General features: G+C 36.9%; 1 protein-coding gene across 1 annotated transcript in view; it reads right to left on the bottom strand.

Annotated features, from left to right (window-relative positions):
* LOC142361510 (uncharacterized) overlaps positions 1-16,091 on the bottom strand; it is a 61,005-nt gene that overhangs the window by 529 nt on the left and 44,385 nt on the right. Inside the window, exons 15-19 of the mRNA XM_075422109.1 lie at positions 15,584-15,635; positions 12,650-12,761; positions 7,650-7,733; positions 5,969-6,092; positions 980-1,070 (exon numbers count right to left, since the gene is read on the bottom strand). Of these exons, the coding sequence (XP_075278224.1) occupies positions 980-1,070; positions 5,969-6,092; positions 7,650-7,733; positions 12,650-12,761; positions 15,584-15,635 (463 nt within the window). The remainder of the gene's footprint in view (positions 1-979; positions 1,071-5,968; positions 6,093-7,649; positions 7,734-12,649; positions 12,762-15,583; positions 15,636-16,091) is intronic.

Below are 16,091 nucleotides of genomic sequence, written 5' to 3'. Positions count from 1 at the left end.
TTTATGAGTATTTATCTCTACGTATACCTAATACACAAGTTTTCGGTGAGTTTTATCAAGCCTTGGATTGTAGGTTATCCACAGTTATCTTTACCTTTTCCATTTATTTGGCTTTCTCACTTGTGAATCAATAAATTAACTAAGGAAAACTACACAGTTGAGTTTTCAAGACTCTAAACCTGAACAGATGAATAGTTTCTTCAATTTATTTGGTATGTAGTGCTAAAATCAATTTATTTTGGGTTCAGTTCTGCTATCTAATTCATACATAGCATCATCTCATTTTGTGAACAGTCTTCCTGATTATGCTGAGATTATTTGTACACTTCAGGATTTCTCAGCCTGTGGTAGCAGAACTGTGCTTTGCTGTAGCCACAGGATTGCCACGTCAATGGATCTCATCTTCAGGTTTAGATGTTTCAAATATTCAATGCTCAAATTGTACACTTGCAAAAAATGTTAGTTTCAGATTCACAAAATGTGGTCAACACAAAAGATGTCCTATCCATCTATTTTTTCTCTTTCAGATTTATATTAATTATTAGTAATTTAACTATAGGAGTTATATGCTAAGCTAGAGTTTCTGGACAGCTAATGGTTCCTGTATGTACTAGGAAACAATCAGAGTTGTCTAGCAAATCTGCATTCTCTAAAATATGACAGCCTTTTTGAGAAGCTAATTTTGCTGGTGCATCTAAAAATGCAGGTAGCACATCATTAAGAACATAACTGATTTGAAAACTCTTAATAGTTTCTTGTACACATCTTTTTCACCAAATATTCTAAAACAACTTTCTACTTCCCCATGTCGTTTTCAAACCTTAAAAGAATTAAGTAGATTATATATATTAACAGGAAATTAAAAGGAAGAGTCAAAACCAAAAGCTTACAGTTCCAGGCCTAAACTTGGTTATAAAGAGACTGTGTCATACATAATTCTAAAAGATAACCACATTAAAATCAATGCTTTGATACATGCCTGTGGGTCACTTCTTAGGGATGCTATGCCGCCACCACCAAGGGAATTCTTCAGAATAAAGTTTAATCCATGGATTCCTGGCAACTCATACCTGTAAAATAAAACACGCTGTTATTCACGAGATTTTGAAAGAAACATTTGTCCAGAACATCAGGCTAAAGACAGCATGCAAAAACTTCACGCTTGTGATGGCATTCCCCACTGCTGAGTCAAGCCTAAAAGCTAGCTGAAGATTAACCCAGGGCCTTCCTTGCCTTGTTGTTCCTTCCCCTTACTCCAAATCAACAGTCCTTAATAGTTCTAAAGTAAGACCATAAAGTAATCATTCTCCTCTTATTCAACTTCAAAACACATTCATTTCTAATGAGGTTGTTTTCTATGTTGGTTTTTTTTTTTCCCCTGAAGAGTTTAAGCCCATACGGAAAGCTCCGTAGGCAAGAGGTTCCAGATCCAATATGAACACAGTGGGCAGAAAGAAGTATTTTTAATATTTCCTAGTTCTGATACTGAAAAATACAGTTGCTTAATTCCTGGAACTCGCTTTTGCTAGCAAAGGCTGCCAGCTAATTGGGAAGTCATCCTCTTTGTTACTGAGAAATGACTACAAGTCACTAGATCAAACTCTTATGACCAACTACAGATAATTTTATAGCAAATAAAAAGTAGAGCTACATTTAAATGCTTTCTTGGAGCCATGTACTTTGTTCAGATAAAATTTTATTTTAGTGTGACAGACCTATTTTTCTGTTCCATTGCCACTGTAAGCATTTTTCCATCCTTGCTTTTGACTGGTGCAGTTCCAATTTGGAAACTTTTGTAGAAGTTTGGCACATGGCTCTGTGGTTTTCTAACAAAGTTGTTTCAAATTCCATGAACAGGTCTATAGTATATTTCCATCTGCTTCTCCTTGCACAGTTTTTTAGTGTTTTGTCTTCTTCATTGTATTCTTCTTTTTCTTTGTTTTTGCTTTCCTCCAGAATTTTCTTTGTCTAAGGACTCGATAGCTTTCCTTTTTTCCATAGGAAAGGATTTAATAAGAACATCAGGACCACATGACGAACAGCAGAGAAAGATGATATCCAATTCTTGCTCTGTCTCCAGATGTTTGACTGCTGCAATTTAAACCACGCTTTCTCCAACACCACCTATTGTTCTTTAGTCGTCTATCTGATCTTCATCTGTTTGGGACAGATTCTTCAAATCTGTCCTCTGAAATAGCCGGACTTTCTTGCAGTGCTCTTGTACTGCCAATTTTGTCACTCTGAGGTTTATCTTTTTCAGCTCCTTTTTAGCATTGTGAAAGTTATAGCTGTTGCTGATATTCATAGCTCTGGATGCCCTCGTATCTCGGGCAGATGACCCAAACCTTTCATGGAAGGAGATGATTCTGCTGAGCAGCCTGGCAAACACTTTCGTTCTTGTTATGCTCTCGCAAGCAGTAGTCATGGGGTGTCTGCGTCTGTCTCCCAGACAAGCAGTTTGCTCTGTTCCTTCTCTTTCATTACCACACTCCACTTTAGTATTAACACTACTAACACCTTCCTTGAAAATCAGTTGTCAGGCAACATTATCACACTTAAAGGCAAGTCCATTGGGAAGGCAGGAAAGTTTGATTAATCCAATAGTGCTCTACCAGACAACAGGAATATGAAGAATAAAGCAATTTCCACAATAAGTCATCTACATAATTTACTAACTTTAATAGCGTAATCAACTACATGGCAGGATCAGAGGACCCCACAAAATTTTCAATTAAAAAAACTCAATACAAATTACCACTAACCATACACCATGAGAACTAGAGGTCTACCAGAATGCTACACTGTAAATTTTGCTCTGAAAAACTGGCACAGACTTCCAGGCAGAAAACAATTTCACAATTGGCAGATCTCTCCACAAGAACTAGACTAATGGAATATGTATTCCAGAAGCTGATACCTCAGCTCTCAAAAGAGGTTTCATGAAAAAATTAATCTTTTAAACAAATCAGGAGAAATTGAAGCGCATACAAAAGCAGAAGCAAATGACAAAGAGTATGGAAGAACTTCATTTCACTTTCTGCAGTAATGCTGGCAGCAGGAGTATGTAGTACAAGCAACAGATCTTAATCTTGAACATCACAGAATGGCACATTCACTTCAAGTACTTTGAGGAAATATTTACAGTGAGATACTCTAGCTAAAACTAGGATTACAAAATAAGAGAGAGGTCAGCATTTTCAGGTCTGTTTGAAGCATCTGAGCATCCAAAATATTTCTGCACAAAAAAAATACATTCCCACAATAAAAAAAAAGGAAAACCACTATAGCCATCAGTAGCCTTAAAGCAGCAACAATACGTCAACCAAAATGTTGGCATGCATTTACCCAGAATACTTAAATTGTTTAATTAACTGAGATCTAAAGGAAGAAAATATTATCTAATTATACAATTCAATCAAAAGTTTTAAGAGCTGCTTTTAAAAAGCACAGAAAACAAATAAACCCTTCAAAGAATACTAAGCCTGTGACAGAAACCAATAAACCAAGGAAAATTCACTGTTCTAGCTGAACTCCTGTGCTTATGCACAACGGGGTGCCTGCTTAACTGCTTCCTTTAAAGTGCTGTCCGTACATATTCAGAGCAGCCAGGTTTCCCAGTGAATTTCCTGTTAAAATGCACGGAAGTAATAATGGTACAAAACCCATTTAATGCATTTCAATCAAGAAAAAGATAGGATTCTTCCCATCAGAGGAAAGTAGAAACTGAGCCCACAGGCTAAAAGAGGTGTCTGCATATGAGATACTGATGCTTCTAGACTGCTTTTTTAGGTGCATGTTCATTACGAGAGGAAAAAAATCCTTCTGTGTAGTGCATCCACATCTTGTTCTTCAGCTCTTAGTAGAAATAGCCCATAAGAAGAAATGAGATGTTGTATTTTTATTTCTGAGCTCATTTCTGAGCATTAGAATGCTCTCAAAACATGACAACCGTATTTCACAAGGCGAAACCAACAAGTTCTCACAGGATAGTTTTACTATCCTTCTTAAATGACTGACCCACTAAATGAAAAGTTTCTTGTTCTGTATCTTAAGACTATCAGATCTCAATTTATAAGTCTTGTACACCAAACACCACACAGACAACCTAGTGCTAACACAACAGAGGGCAAAAAGGCTAAGCACAAAAGAAAGGAATCTTTCACATGCAGTATGGTCTAGCTACTCATCTTACTACAGCACTGCTGCTATTTTTTAATGGTAGTACCAGTCAGAATTTGAGAGACTGACAACCTTTTCTCAACTTTGAGCAAATTTCTGGCTGAACACTTATCTCTTCCTTACCCTCACTTAGACTGGTCTGACCTTTCATGTTGAGCTTGTGCCTCATTCCTATGCCCAAGGAAAAACTGTGATTAACTATTAAGAATGTACTCTGCATAGAGGAGAAGCAATCACATGAAGGGGGGGTTGAAAGATGATCTTTTATTACTATGTTACCTGAAAATCTAGAAGTTTATGAGTTTTCAGTGTTCTCTATCAAAAATAATGCCACTTCTTCCTCTGTTTAGTATACTTATTTAATAGCTTTCATGAAAAAGAAAGACAACTGGCTGACAATCTCTGTTCCGTAGTGAGGCAGAGCCATGGTTGGTATGTTTTTAGTAGCAAAACTAATATATATTTTTTAACCACTTGCATTGTAAATAAAGGAAATGAAGGAAAATGAAAGAGTAAGATAGCTCTTTTTATGACAGTTAAAATTAAAAATAAACAAGTAATTTAAAAAGAAACTATACAATCTGAAGCACATGAGCATAATCCTTATAATCCTAAATATTTCCACAAAAGGATTTATTCTTTTTCCCCAGCAGTTTTTCAATTCACTCACAGAGCTCCATTATCACACCATTAAAGGAAGCCAAAACCAGGAACAGATAATCTAATTAACCAAAATAAATTGGCTTCATCCAGACACAGCAAATTTCAACTTTTATTTATGCACACAAACAGCATTAAGGAACCATAACGAATCAACTTCTAGAAGTATCATTAGGAGGCACAACATTTTTTTATTTCTTCCCTTCTCTGCTCTGTTTCAGAGGAAATTCGATTACACTTCTTGATATCAGAATTTATTAGATACACAGATTTGTTAGCACTTACGAAACAGGGGGTGAGATCTGCACTGAGCCGCTTAAGAAGACAAAGAACAGCACTTACAACTCAAAGAGCTGTAGTTAAAATAACTCCAAGCTCGCTCTGAGCTTTGAGCTGCACCTTTCTGACTCAAGCTCTTTCAACAAGCAAAAAAGACAACCGTTTATCCACATTTTAAAAAGGGAAAATAGCTGTTGGGGTTTTTCCCCCCCTTTAAATTCTGGCTTGGTACATGTGGCAGTGGGTGAGAGCAGGGTACTCAAAGGAATACTTTCTCTAAAGTGAGTGAAATTCATAAAAATCAAAATGTTTTGCTGAGATAGTGATAGGATGAGGTACGTTTCCGATGGAAGATCAGGTAAGTTTGGGCTCCAGTCTACACTGGCTGTGTGCATGTCTTTCAGGTAGCGTTTTAGGGATTTCAGACTCCCAGTTCTGAAGCTCGTAGGCTTGGGAAGCTTCAGTTACTAAGGCTCCTCCAGTCCAAATGGTTCAAACACACTGGAGAGAACTTCTAACGTCTTTTGAGAAATATATTTCTATTTCACAGAGACATTCTGTACTGGAACAAAACACAGAAGTAGCCAACGCTAATATACTAATTTTGAGAATTTAAATGCCTTCACTAAACAGATTCGCTACCTTTGTTCACCTTCAGGAGAGGTCCAAGTTCATGTTCAACGACTATTGCTCAAGTTGTTATTTTAAAAAGCAAATAAAGATACACTAAAAAAATACCAAAGACAACACACACAGGTTTGCCATATTTATATTAATATACTTTAAGATAAGTTCTGAATACCATCATGTACGTACCACACAACTGTGGACTGAGCAGCAAGCTACTCACCTTGTTACTAGTTCTTCTTCAGGTTTTTCTCGCTCTAGAAGGTGTTGGAAGTAATCCTCCAAGGCTTGAGCAGTTAAAGTTTTCTTTAGGTATGGATAGTATAGGGGATGCCGTGCTATCACACCTGTTAGGTATAACTGTTGTTAGATGGAACAGGAGCTATTAAAATCAATTTGTATTTATCCGTTCAAAACTGATTTGAGATCTTCCTCTTAACTTAAACTGAACATATGGATCCTCTTCAATGAGCTCCTGAATAAAAAACAATAGCTGACATCTTTCCCTCTTTCAGTAGAGGGGTAGCGTGGAGCATGGCATGAAAGAATGCTCCCAAACTAAGTGATTATTGGACCTTTTCTGGCTGCAAACAGTCCCTGCCACTGAAAGACACCTAAACAACAAGAATATCATTGCAACAAACAACACACATGCAGTTCTTTTCTCCTAAATGGCTTGCATGACTTAGACAAGTAATCACAATTAACCATAAAAAGGCATTATCAGTGACTGAAGGTTTAGTCCTTGCCCCACTCCTTGCATAAGATCCTGATGTAAGTGCAAGAAAGCACAATTACATTTTTATTGCTGTAAATATGCTTTCATAAGCTTCAGGTAACTTCATGCTGAAGTTGACGTTCCACAGCAGTATCAGGAAAGCACATTTGTGTCCCAAGGATCTTTTTATCTGTGGGCTTCAAAGCTAATTTAATCTTAGAGGTCAAATCTGTTATTATTATTGTTGTTCCTTAATAAAGCAATAGCGTCTTTATATCTGAGGAGGTCTATTAGCTATACATCATTCATGATTTGGCAATGCTACATTGCAACAGTGGTCAACCATGGGGAAAGAAAAAAAAAAAAGAGGGAAAAAAATAAAAATCAACATTCCTTCATTCTTCACTCAAAAACCAGTTTCACAAACAAGGACAAGAAAATTATATTCCTAAATATAAATGAACAAAATTCATCAGTTTTAGTATGACAGCTAATAGCAAATCAAATCCCAAACGCACCTTTAATTCATACTGAGCTTTGAACACCACACGCTCTCATCTTCCAACAAGTAAGAGAGCCAATTGTTGCATGCAGAAGTAAGGAATAGAAGGAATTATTAAACAATGCAAGAAGCAGCACAATCAATGTAATGAGACTGCACGCTGAAACACACCATTTGGATTAACAGTAGCATAAAAACATCCTCTTACATGCAAGAACAACTTTGGTATTTCCTAAGACTGTCAGTGTTTCAGCCATATATATGTTACACAATTCACGTATGGAAGTATCATACATGATCAGACAACCTAGAGTTTATATTACGTAACGCACACATGAAGGAATAGCAACTAATGTGTGAAGGAAACCTTAAAAAAAGGCATGTCTTAACTTCAGGGTGCTTGACTTTGCAACCGTAAGCAAAGATCTTTCTTTGTTGCATCACACGCAAGCATTTTTTCTTAGTACCTCAGATTTCAACAGCTGCTAAGCAGAAAACCTCAAGTATTTTATTAGTAAAATCCTTGTTTTATATGGATTATTTTTTTGTTTCTGCACAGAGACCAAAAAAAAAAAAAAAATCAAATGAGATTTAAAAAAAACTGAGAAGAGCATTTGATGTGTAACTCTCATTTGAAAATCTTACATCACTTCAGAAAGCAAAAAAAAAAAAAAAGAAAAATACCTATGTTTGCAGAGTTGCCTTTGTCTCCACTTCTAGTATAGGCAAGATCTTCTAAGCGGTAAGTATGTGGACCACTTGGCAGATCTATACAACATAAAAATGAATACATTTTAAGGATAGCTACAAATAATAGTACATTTTGAACAAGTAACTGTCATTTTAACTGTATACTTTCTGCATTGTCTGCAGTACTCCTGAAAACATCTCCAAAGCTTTCTTCCCACAGGAACACCTAGGGAACAAGAGAAGAGGCTGGGGACCAAAATTATAAAATTGATCCCTCCTGCTCCATCTTCCAAATTCCTTTTACCTTTCTACAGCTGAATGCTGTGCCAGGCTTCCCCTCTTCCACCACCCTCGAATATGAAAATTCATCTTGGTCTTAGCAATGTGGTATCTCTGAAGGAGGGAGGCATCGCAGCTACTTGTCACTTCTTGACTAGCTGACATGTTTTGTCCCCTCAACACACAGATCTCTCTGCTTCCAGTGCAGGTGGAAAATAAATGTCACTGGTACAGTCCTGATAATGTAATTATTGTGTAATAATTCTGATAATGTCTGTAGAAAACAGTCATAACTTAAAATTCCTTTTCAAGACAACTTTCATAGGTCATGTTATAACAGTTATTCAGCTGCATAGAAGAAACCCAAGATTTCTTCTTCAAATTACTAATTTTGTAAGTATCTCAGTATTACGTAAGAAGAGGTCATAAATGCATGCTTTATAGGAAGCCAGTCAATTTTTTGACTTATCAATGTCTGAGCATTGGACTTTCGAGCCTTTAGCAACATAAAGATTGTTGCACTTTGCTGAACAAAGTCCATATTAAGTATTATTTTTATTCACCTACATATCAAAAAAAGCAAACCCACTCCTGACCAAATCCAGAAATTCAGTCTTCTGGGATCCACCCCGTTTATATTTGAGGTCTGATGGTTCAGCTGCACAGCACAGACCACCTGCAATCGGTAATTACCAGAAGTAGTAGGCTGTCACCATCTAGTTTCTGCTCCCCAAAGGGAGAGATGAAGCGCTCACCTTGCCTCCGAGTTTCAGTTATTCGTTGATAGCGGCATAATATTGAAACTTGAAGCATAGGTTATATCCCAGTTCCTAGGCAGTGAGTATCTAGTACTTTATAGCCGGTTTTACTTCCGATCCAACTTCCCTACGGCCATATCAGCCCTCCTGGCATCTCTGGCTTTTCAGTCCCAGCATCTTTAACAGACTCATCTTCACTCCTGACTTGCAGTAGTCTTCTCACCCCTCGGTTGCCCTCTCCTCTGTCCCCTTCCTGTCGTTCTCTCCTCCTCCTGCACACAAGTAGCAGCTCTCCTGCTGTGCTTTTGGCCACAACTGCTGGTGCCACAGCTGCTGGTGGCAGCCATGGGAAGCAACTCGCAAACGTCCAAAATATTTAAATATTTTACCCTTTTTTTTTTTTTTTTGGTAAAACACCAAAACCATTCAGCCCTGGGCACATGCTTGTCTCAGAAATTTTCAGTTGAATGTGTTAAAAACTGTCAAATTCAAAGGAATTGACACTGCAAGACGCAATGCAACTTGAAAATGCAGTCTATATCAAACTATTGTGCTGGTTTTGTGGTTTTGTTTTTACTTTTAGGGAATAAGAGACCCAATATTAAATATGTTATGCTCTAAATGCTGGCCAAAGGCAGGCTGTATTAAAAAGAGTAACTATACCTATCTAATTTCACCCTGAAGATACAAATGAATGTTTAAATTCCACTCAGAAACAAAATTAACACTGTGGTAAGTTGAAGTATGATTTAAAGTGCACCTACTATTAAGGCACGGTAGATACGCACTCTGTGAACCGCTTCAGGTGATCAAGTAAACCCAGCCAAATCATCACTACCTTGAACTCTTTACAGCCCACAAAGAATTGCTGACTCCTCAGGCAAGAGCCAGGCTGACATTACAGAGCTTTAATAAAGCTGGGTAAAAGAGAAACTATGTCAAAGTCCTACTGGCTGCATTTTTTACTGTCGCTATCAGAAAGGGAGGCTGCAAGTCTATGGCAGTGGCAGCTGGACAGATCCCAAAAGTTCGTTTGGGTATAGGCTGGTACATACTGTGGATGACAAAAACACCTCACTACAACCTCGACACATCATTTGTACAGTGTCTCTTAGTTCATGGTACTTATTTTGGTTGAAACAGATCAGGTACCACTTACAAGAGTGGCTTAGCTGGCACATGCGAGTGACAACAACAGGGAAAACAGTAATGAACAACTGGGGGCTCACCAAGCAACCTCTTCTACTGGCACAGCTGAATCAGAAACAGAACATCTACCCAGACCCAAACAACAATGTATCAGTGTTAAACTGCTTTAACCAAGACTTAAAGTTTTATAACATATATTGGGTCGCTGTCAAAGGTCAGCTGAAAGAGTGATTAGTTTAGTCTGGCACAACAGTTCTTCATCGGTAGTAAGTCATGGTAGCATGAAATTTGAAATGGTGAAAGCATACAACAAAAGAGTTGACACAAGAGATTTGTTCTGAGCTTGATGCTCATAATCTTCTCCATGTTCACTTCCATGAAAAACGCAAGCAAAAATGTGCCAGGAAGCTTGGCAGAAAATATTAAAGGGTGCATTTATTTAATTGGGGAATATTATTTTTGATTAAACATCTCCATTGAGATAGGATCTAAAAACGTCCAGCTAAGGCTCATTGTTCATTTTGGACAAGACTACCACACTTCATACACCACAGAAACCACATCATTTTTAATAATTTAATTCAACACACAATTCAAGAAAAAATGTAGTGCTTCTTCAAAGGCTGATGTATGCCAACGCTTAAACTGTAATAAGCTGTAGAAGTCTCTTCTCCATCAGACATTTTACACAGACAGTCTCTGACAGTCTGCCTTTAAACAAAGCCAGTTCAAGACAGTATTCTGGTGTTCTCATTTATTATTACCCTAACTGATTTATTGTTCATGATCTATCAGGAAATTGTTTTCATTTAATAAACATCTTAAACAATCAACAAAAGAATTCCCTTCAAAGCTAGGGCAAATGGTAAATTCAAATTCCACCCTCCCAGAACTACATCTAGCAGCATTTCTGAAATCCATTTTCACATATTTCTCGTATCTATTCAAAGACAACTAACAGTCCCTCACATTTGCGATAACCATGCAACTAAGAAAAATACTTCCCTCCTTACTAAATGCTGACAGAAAATGTTTTAGCGGAAGTTACTCCTTTTACAGTCTAACCCATTTGTCTATTTCTCATCTCTGCTGTCCATGAGTTAAGCCACAGTTGTAGGTAAGTGTTTAGTCACATACAGAAAATATTTCTATTTACAACTAAGTGCAAAAGTTTAGAGATCCTTCTCAGGGGAAACAACCAGAGGAGCTCTGCTGTCCCTCAAAAGTGGCATTTTGCCTGAATAAAGCCTGAAGAATTCAGTACTTAAATGCTGATCTCAGGCACCTCAGAAAGTTTTCTCAAATGGTAAGAAGGCAATGGGAAGTCCAATAGCTTTTTGTTTCTCCGATATTTAGCACTGTAGTCACGTTGAAAAAAAATACCAGGACCTTTGCTAACCCCTTTATCACACAGAACAATGACTTCCTATTCCTTAACTCGCCCAGTTTCATGGTGTGAATCCCCCACTGCCCTTCTGGGAACTCCCAGGTATCAGAGATACTCTGGTGTGACCTTGGATCTGCAAAAGACCTAAGAGCTGAAAACATTCTAAGAGTTTAACTTGTTTCTACCTGACACATAAAACATCGTATTGAAGAGATGTCTGAACAGATGGGGAAAATGAACGGCCATGCATGGCCACCAGACATCCAGTATCAGTCGCTTTCAAACGGCAACAAACACAGAGTAACGTGTAGTTCAAAATTTCTCTACAAGATACAGAACATTCCCTACTAATCTATAATTAGCTGTGACACTATTTTATTAATTTTGAGAAATGCTACTCACCTTTATCTGGAATCCAGAACAAATCTTAACATATTGGTGCCTTCACAGCATTGATTTTTTAAGTATACACAGACTTAAATACCTGAATTACTCTTTCAGCATTAGTATTCTTTTTAGAAATATTTCTAACCAGTAATCTTTAGGTACTGTCACCTGATTTAGATTTGAAGATATCTATCCACAGCTTTAAATTAATTCTCTCATTTCTCTGGTAAGAAGGAATAAGGTAATAAAGACTCTGCTTGGACCAAAAGGGAATTATGAAGTGTGCTATACGTTAAGAAATACCTTATACAGTTCTGCCATTAGAAAGAACGTAAATGTCTAGCACTTTCAATAATCTGTAACCTACTACCTAGCTTGTATGAACAACTCCAATTGAACGCTTCCTTTTCATCACAGACATCCTGACCTGCTCCATTCAGCTCACTGGTCTGCCCTTCTCAAGTTTCTTCTTCCCTTTCTTCAGAGAATTCAGTTAGACAAGTCTAACAGCAACACAGGAATTATCACGCTAGATCATTAGCCTAGTATGTTTTCTTTGAGAGTCACCAGATCCATGTTGTTCTCGTTCATTCTGTGAAGACTGCCATATGAAATAGGGCCAAATTTTAATTATCTAAATGCTAAGTATTCTATAAGTCTGTCCTCCACTCTCAACACAATTTTTTTGATGTAAGGTAAAACCAACTATTTCCAGGATTAACAAAATAAGATTGCGGTATACTTTGAAATCACGTTTCAATTTCAAGCCAGCGTTCAACTGCCTTCAGTTGTGTCTAAGACCTAGGTTTTCTGAAAAACAATTTACTTAGATACTTGTTGTAGTCTCAAATACATTTCATACTGTGTCATGCTAACTTCCTTCCTTCCAAGAAAAGCAGCTTAAGTGTTTTGCAACGGACTTAAAAATACATAGTATAAAGATGTAAAATATATTTCATGGACAAAATCTAGCATATGATTTTCCAGGACAAAGACAGCAAACAATACATACACAAATAAAAAAATGAACATACCTTTCAACTCACTGCTAATCTCAGGTGGATCAGACGAAACCACCTCATCCGATGTAAACGTGAGATCCTCCTCAAATGTCTCAACATGCTGCCCATTTAAAAATAGGTTGATCTGGAAAAAATACCAATTTCCAAACTGTCAAATTAGAAATCCAGAGCAACGTGAATAAACAAAGCATATTTCTAATTAAATATTGATCTGGCACATTTTCAGCAATAGCTTTACAGATAAGATTCTGTACCTCCCTTTTAAAAAGCCACAATAACAATAATGATCCATCATACATCTAAAAGAAATCTTTGTGTAGGGGGAAAAAAGCATAAAAATCAAAAGAAATGCTGTATCCAGTTAAGTATGTTTTAAAGGAAGACAAATCTCTCTCTTTCCATCTCCCTCTATATAAAGCAGCGCTACCTGAAGTTTTGTGTCACAGTTCTTGACAGTTGGATCCCAAAACTTCAAAGCTTCCAGCTCTTCCATGATACAACCCCCTTTTTCTTCTTAATGTCACTGTCAGTATTAATGGCAAACTTCTCCTGGGATACTAAATTCTTCTTCAACTACACTTTATGACAGCAACTTATAAAAATTAATACTGGGTATTTTGGGTTTATGATGAGATGAAAATATGAAATAAAAAAATGCCATGCTGTTCACCTTGCATAATAAACTCTACCCCTGCCCCCCACAAAGGAATCCGGAAAAATACATAGTTAAGTCTGGTATTTCATTAGCTGATGGGCCTATTCACTTAAGATGTAAACAAAGGTTTTTCTGGTTAAATCATACAGCACAATCACGTAGAAAAATTAACTGTGTAAGTCTCATGTGCATTGGATGATTCCAGTACTAAAGACTCGGATGTACAACCAGGTTACACTGCCACAACAAAATAACGTACACCAACTTAGCTACTGCAGTTATCAATGCTCAGTTGTCAGCAAATGCAAGACCATTCTACTCAGCCCTCTTTCTTAAGATTGTTCTTGGAGAATAGCTAATAGTGACATAGGCCTCCAATGCTTATGCAAGAGGAAGATTAAAACAAAAAAATATTTCAGAAAAGCTGTTCTTGCCTTCAGTAGGTTTGCTAGAGTTTTTCTCCCTAGGGAAAATCTTAGGTTACTTCATAAACATGAAGCAGTATACACAGAAAACAACTACTGTTCACTGTAAAACCACTGGTGATCCATGACAAAATCGGGGCAACTGCATAAGAGCAGTGGAAACAACAAAGGAGATACTGAATCCAAACTGACACCCAGAAAGGTGTTATCAAACACAAAACAAAAGAATCCACTATGGCAATGTTAACAGATCTGAAAATCTCCTTATGAAGTTTTTTTGGTTTTAGGTCAAATGCTGAGCTAGAGCAACCAGACTCTTTGTAACCGAACTTCCAATCCAGAAAAGCAGTTAATTCATACCCTACTTACTCTGTAATCTCTAGCTAGACCGTTGTTGTTAATACATGGCTAAAACTTTGAATCAAGGACTTGAATCACTTACACCACACTTTTATGTAACCTTTAATAGTACTGCAGTACAACAGTGACAGATCACATGGCATTTTGTTAATAGTCCATCAGTGCATTCATCAGATTAGCTACCTAGAGCAAGGATTTCCATTTTCTGTATTGAAAAGAGTAGACGAGACACTGCTTTCTTTCCCTGACAAATCAGGTTACTGTTTATTCTCAATGGTGTTTTACCAAGGCTGGAACACAGCGCTAATTAATCAGTTTCTATTTAATTTAATGAACAAAACAGTGGTAGGCTAAAATTCCATAAAGATAGTAACTTGATATTAAACTTGGCAAAGACAAGTCATTTGTTTAAAGCAAAATGCAAGTGACAATAAAAATAAGTACTTGAACTTCTTCAAATGACAGGAAAGGTGGCGCTTTTTAAAATGTTTTTCCACTATGCACAGTTTATAAACTTAGTTTTAACAACTAAACAGCATCTTCTCTGTAAAATTAATCATAAATTATTTCCCACTAATGCAGAGTACTACTCAAAGAAAAATGTAACATTTGGGCATATTTGTGCTAAGCACTGTATGCATGTTAAAAAATGAAAATTAAACAGTCCCTTTCTGAAATGCTTAGAACGCTTAAATTGAATGCTGATAATCATTTTACAGAGTTGGTTTTTTAATCAGTTGAGTTTTATTTCGTTGATTTTTTTCTGCCCCTCCATCTTACACTGTAAATCTTGCCTAGGACTGCCTGATCATCTGGACCATAAACTTCTCGGACTGAAAGAAACTACTGTTTATGAACCAAAGAGGGCCACAGAGATAGATCTCATTCACAGGATCCTCCATGATACTCATCACAATAGTTGCACAGCCTTTCACAATTTTACAGGTTTTGTAATATATGCAAGAGCAGAAATTACTACTCCTATTTTTATAGGCAGGGTATTTGGAAGGAAAAGGCCCAACTCCCTGTTAAGGTAGAACCTGTGTGAATCAGGGGATATTCACTGATTTTAGTACTTATTTCTAGTAGTATACACAAAATGTAGACCACTCAAGAAGTCAGAAGATGTGTCCAGATTCACAAGATTAATGTTCAATAAACACCTAATGCCCTTCTCTTTAAAGAGGGACAATCAACTTTCAAAAAATATATAATTTTCATAAACACTCTTTGCAAATGCAGTAAAAATAATTCAGTTCTACAATTCTAGGAATCTGAAAAGCAAAGTTCAGTTTTGATACAACGTATTTCAAAATTCACAGCAATTAAAATGCAAGGTCGGCAAATTCAACTTGTAAAACATCCTGTGTGAATAACATTACTCTCCAGGAAACTATTTTTTAATCACAGTTACCAGAATACTTTGCAGTTTTAGGACTCATAGTCAGCAGAATTTTTCAAATTACTTCAAAGAGAACAGAGCAGGCTTTAAGCAGTAAGTCTTACCTGAACATTGCTTTTGGGATAACAGAAGAAAAATGGCTTCAAAACTGGAGACCTAGACATGTAAAACAACAAGCATAAATGCATTCAACCAGAAATTAATGAAAATGTTGGATCACACATCTTGAGACTATTCATACACCAGACAAACACTCGGGAAATTAAAAGCTATTTACCCACGATTAGCAATGGTTTTCCAAACACTTTTGGAAAGCCTGAGAAGTGTAGAAATTCCTTAAGATTTCATTTTTAAGAAAGTAAGATATTGTTTAAATAAAAAACCCCACGAAAATCCTGGGGGCGAGTAGCCAAAATACCAAAAATATTTTCTTGAGAAAGGATGCACTTCATGACACTGAAGTCCATTGCACTGTCATTAGCCCCACATTGCTACCTACGCTAGTTACACAGAGCTACTGGAAATGTTATCTACAGTTTCTTCCCCCACCTCCAAGTGCAAAACAAACATATTGAAGTATTTGCTTAGCAACAGGAAAGTTTTACATGCTCT

The sequence above is a fragment of the Opisthocomus hoazin genome, chromosome 5, assembly GCF_030867145.1.
Source record: "Opisthocomus hoazin isolate bOpiHoa1 chromosome 5, bOpiHoa1.hap1, whole genome shotgun sequence".
Lineage (NCBI taxonomy): Eukaryota > Metazoa > Chordata > Aves > Opisthocomiformes > Opisthocomidae > Opisthocomus > Opisthocomus hoazin.
This window is presented reverse-complemented; position numbering and strand designations above follow the sequence as displayed.